At 39.9% G+C, this 3,987-nt stretch overlaps 1 protein-coding gene and 1 pseudogene across 1 annotated transcript in view; both read right to left on the reverse strand.

The window, feature by feature from the left end:
* The window catches only part of GHITM (growth hormone inducible transmembrane protein), a 27,940-nt gene extending 24,687 nt beyond the window's left edge, over positions 1-3,253 (reverse strand). Inside the window, exons 1-2 of the mRNA XM_006902982.1 lie at positions 3,125-3,253; positions 2,188-2,287 (exon numbers count right to left, since the gene is read on the reverse strand). Of these exons, the coding sequence (XP_006903044.1) occupies positions 2,188-2,287; positions 3,125-3,253 (229 nt within the window). The remainder of the gene's footprint in view (positions 1-2,187; positions 2,288-3,124) is intronic.
* LOC102853734 lies at positions 524-1,750 on the reverse strand (annotated as a pseudogene).
* Positions 3,254-3,987: the final 734 nt, after the last annotated feature.

The following is a 3,987-nucleotide window of genomic DNA, read 5'->3' on the forward strand; positions in this document are numbered from 1 at the left end:
CATAGTTGTTTTAATTTGCATCTCTCTTAGGGCTAGGGATTTTGAGCATTTCTTCATGTGTTTGTTAGCCATCTGAATGTCGTCTTCGGTGAAGTGTCTGTTCATGTCTTGTGCCCATTTTTCTATTGGATTATTTACCTTTATCTTGTTGTGGTGCTCAAGTATAACTCTACTTTCTAAACTTGCAAAGCTGAAAGCCCAAAAGTGAGCCAAATATACTTTGGTCTGTCTTCTAAAGTGTTCTACACAGAGCTTTTTTTTTCCCCATCAAAGGTGTATTCTAGCTTATTAAAGGGCCCGCGCCGCAGAGTCAATATAAAAACACAAAAAGTCCCATCACATTAATAATAATAATAAACAAACCCAAAATGGAAAACTGAGGGGAAAGGGAAGAAGCCCCTGGGCCAGCGCACAGGGAGCCCTGCTCATGGCACCAGGCCTGGCTGCAGGACCCCAATACTGCTGTTGTTAGAGGTCGAAGGGCAGCAATTATCCTTGAGCCACCATTCACAGGGTTGGAGACTCACTTCTGGGGTATGCTCAGCTTCTGCATGCCCCGGATCTTGTCCAGCAGGCCAGAGATAAAGGCCTCTGTGGGTTTGTAACAGTCAACCAGCAGCTCCTCGACCCTGGCAGCCCGGGTATTGTTACTGTCCATGTCCAGGAGCTCGTCCACATCAATCTCCAGCTCTGGGATCGCCTCTTCCTGATAGTTGTAGAAACGTATGAGCTGCTCTAAGATCCACTCTTCCAGGTTGAGGTGCTTCCATAGCTCCTTATGGTCGTACTTGACGTGACCTTCCCCTGGCGCCTTACTGGGCTGCCTCATCTGCACCACCCGGTTGCTCGCCCGCAGCCCCAGGGGGACTTTGAAAGTAGGGCTGTGCTACCTACCCAAAGGCACATGGTTAGAATTCACCAGAAAACCTGCGGGTGGCACAGCTACATGTTGATTCTGAACTGGTATTACAGAATAATGTCCTATCTGAATAATTAATTAGAAGTCTCTTTTTAACACTGAGGTTTTTAATATCTAACCTAATAAGATTACCTTGGTGATTTATTCCTAACTCTACACACAAGTACACTTCACTTCTCACTTAGTGACACAGGTTCCAAAGACTAGGTGATTATGTGAAGACTGGCATTGCTAGAGAATTTTCATTTGTTTTCAGACCCTTTGTTCTCTTTTCTATAGAACTAATAACTGCTAAGCTTTACAGGTGTGCTCATAACCATGATGGGTCTAATTATGATTATTCTTCTACAGAGGTGGCTTAGAGGAGACTAAGCTGAATAAAGCCAGCTGTGTGACTGGAGGACACATGGTCTAACCACTCCACCTAATCTTCCCTCAAGACATCCAGGCTCCTACTTCCAACCCTGCAAGACCTTCATTCATGATCCCAGAGCCTGCTTGGCCCTCCAGGTCTGCTAAGTCACCAAGTTTGAAACCAGGGTCTTCTTGTAAGGTGCTGGGGCCTGCCTAAGCACCTAGTCCCACCAAAGCAGACACTTCAGGCTCAGCTTGGCTCACTCTAGGATGTCATGAAGCTTTCATGCATTTCTTCATAATATCCTTTCTACTGCTGTTTATTTGCTCCCTTTCTACCACATAGAAATTCTGGCTGTAGGACCTTTGCATGCACAGGAGCTGGGAATCCAGAATAGGCACCTGCTGATTCAGTGTTACCTGCCCACAAGCTACAGGCACAGAAGAACCCCACGTGCTGTTGGGACTCAACTGCATCCTGTCAGGAGGGCATGGATAGCCCAGGGGCAGCACACAGCCCAGCTATCCAAAGGCTATGGAGAGACCCTCCTGGAGAGGAGGGGATCTTTGGCAGTAACTGCCACTATACTTGCTGCTACCTTATAAAGTACAAAACAGATGGCATTTTTATGTGAAATTCTGGATAAAACAAAACAGTTGTTATATGAGCAGGTCTATTACATGCTTGAATAAAGAGTCTCTACAACTTCAAAGAACTTCCTGATATTTTAATGGTAAGAGAAAAATTTTTATTATAAAACTTATGACTATGAAACTCAGCACAGTCTAATGCTCTATATTTTTCAAATCATCAGATCTCTAAGTAGTAAGAATCATGGACTTTTCTTCTCAGGAAATGCAAACATATAAAAGTTGGTGAATACTTCTGGGACCACTCAAACACTGTCACTTACTTTTAAGTACTTTATTCATTGATGGTTCCAATGCTGCCTCTTTGAACTCCTGAGCAGTCTTCCCACGCCGAAAACCAATTCTTGTCTTGGTGGCATAGTCCTGATAGACATACAAGAACACAAACCATCCATACCAAGAAAAAATGTTACAAAAAAACAAAATGAGAATTTCTTTATACTAGAAAACTTCAGTTAAAGAAATGTGGTACTACATGTGTGATTTTACTATAAAGGTAAGAGAGACAATTTATCAAAGGTAGACTTCACCTGCTCCATCTTAGAACTGATTCACTGACTGATTACACATTTAACTCTTCATTTCCCAAGTTTTAAATTGTTTTGTTCATAACCTATAAAGCTCTGATGGCCTGGTGGTAAAAAATTGTGCTGAAATCCCAAGGCATGTGGTTTAAATCCACCAGATGCTCTGCAGGAGAAAGATGGGCAATTGCCTCCCATGTAATTAAAACGGCCTCTGAAAACCTGGTGTAGGGTCAGTGGTTCTGACTCAAAGGTACACAACAACAAAATTACTGTAGCATTTTATACTCTGAACAAATATCAAAATTAAAACTCCATTAATGATATTTAAAATCACTTCAGTATTATCTACATTTTGTCATTTAGGATATAGGCATAAAAATGGTCTTTAGTTTAGCTATTTCCTTACTGTAACGTGTAGCTCTCAATTAATCATCAATTGTTCTAAATTCTCGGACAGAAATCCCAAGAGCTAAAAATAAAATCACAAGAGCTCTTCCTTTACATATGAAATAAGGGGGGAAAAAGAAAATCTGTAAAATAACAGGGAGAAATAATTGAGTTTAGAAATTAAGAGTAATTCTTTTAATAAATCAGAGACATCCCAATGAATGGCCCCAAGAAACACAAAAGGGAGAAAAATCAGACAATATGAAACATTCCATAGAATCTTTACCCTGCTGTGTTTTAGATGCCATGCATTCTTTGTGATGGAATTCTTCAGAAGTGGGGAGGCTTTGGTGAAAGTTGGGCAGAAAGTCGTGGAAGGGATGATCCGGAGACACGCTAACCTTGTGGCCAGCATGGTGGAACAAGGTTTACCAAGCAGATCTCAGAAGCTGATTAGAAAATAAAAATTAAAAACAAACAAACAAACAAAAAACAACAAATTCCAACATTAATTTTGCTCGAGGGAAAGACACAAAGATATGAGAAGACACAGAGAAAACCCCAATTATCTTTCAAAAAAAAGGCTTCTAAAATTGTAAGGAATCTTCTACTTGTCCCTGTAATTCAAGAAACCCATTCCACAGAACCCAGTTTATGAAGCCACAAAAGGGGTTTAAATCCCTTGTCAGACCAATTAGGTAATACGTGACTCTGCATATATTATGTACATAAAACATTATAGACTATTACTACTTTGAGTTAGGATTTATCTCAGCATTAAATGGAAATACTCAACATTAAACAGATATACTCAACATAAGAATCTTCCTATTTTTTTAGAAAATGAAAAAAGCTAACCAGGGACAAAATGACTAATACTTCAAGGTCACAATGCATTACACCACCAAGATCAATTAAAAAAAACAACAGCAGAAATCAAACAGTACAAATTTTTGTTAAAAATGACAAATACCACTTCAAGATAAAACAGAAAATAAATGTTCATTATCTCATGTGCTGGTAAATTCCATCCAATACATAGTGATACTTTAGGACAAAGGGAAACTATCTCACTGGTTTTCCTGAGCTATTATCTTCACAGACACGGTCAGGCCTTTTCTGTTGTGTTTTTTTTTTGTTTTTTTCTAT

The sequence above is a fragment of the Elephantulus edwardii genome, unplaced genomic scaffold, assembly GCF_000299155.1.
Source record: "Elephantulus edwardii isolate Elephantulus edwardi_28Jun2011 unplaced genomic scaffold, EleEdw1.0 scaffold00483, whole genome shotgun sequence".
In the NCBI taxonomy this organism is placed as follows: Eukaryota; Metazoa; Chordata; class Mammalia; order Macroscelidea; family Macroscelididae; genus Elephantulus; species Elephantulus edwardii.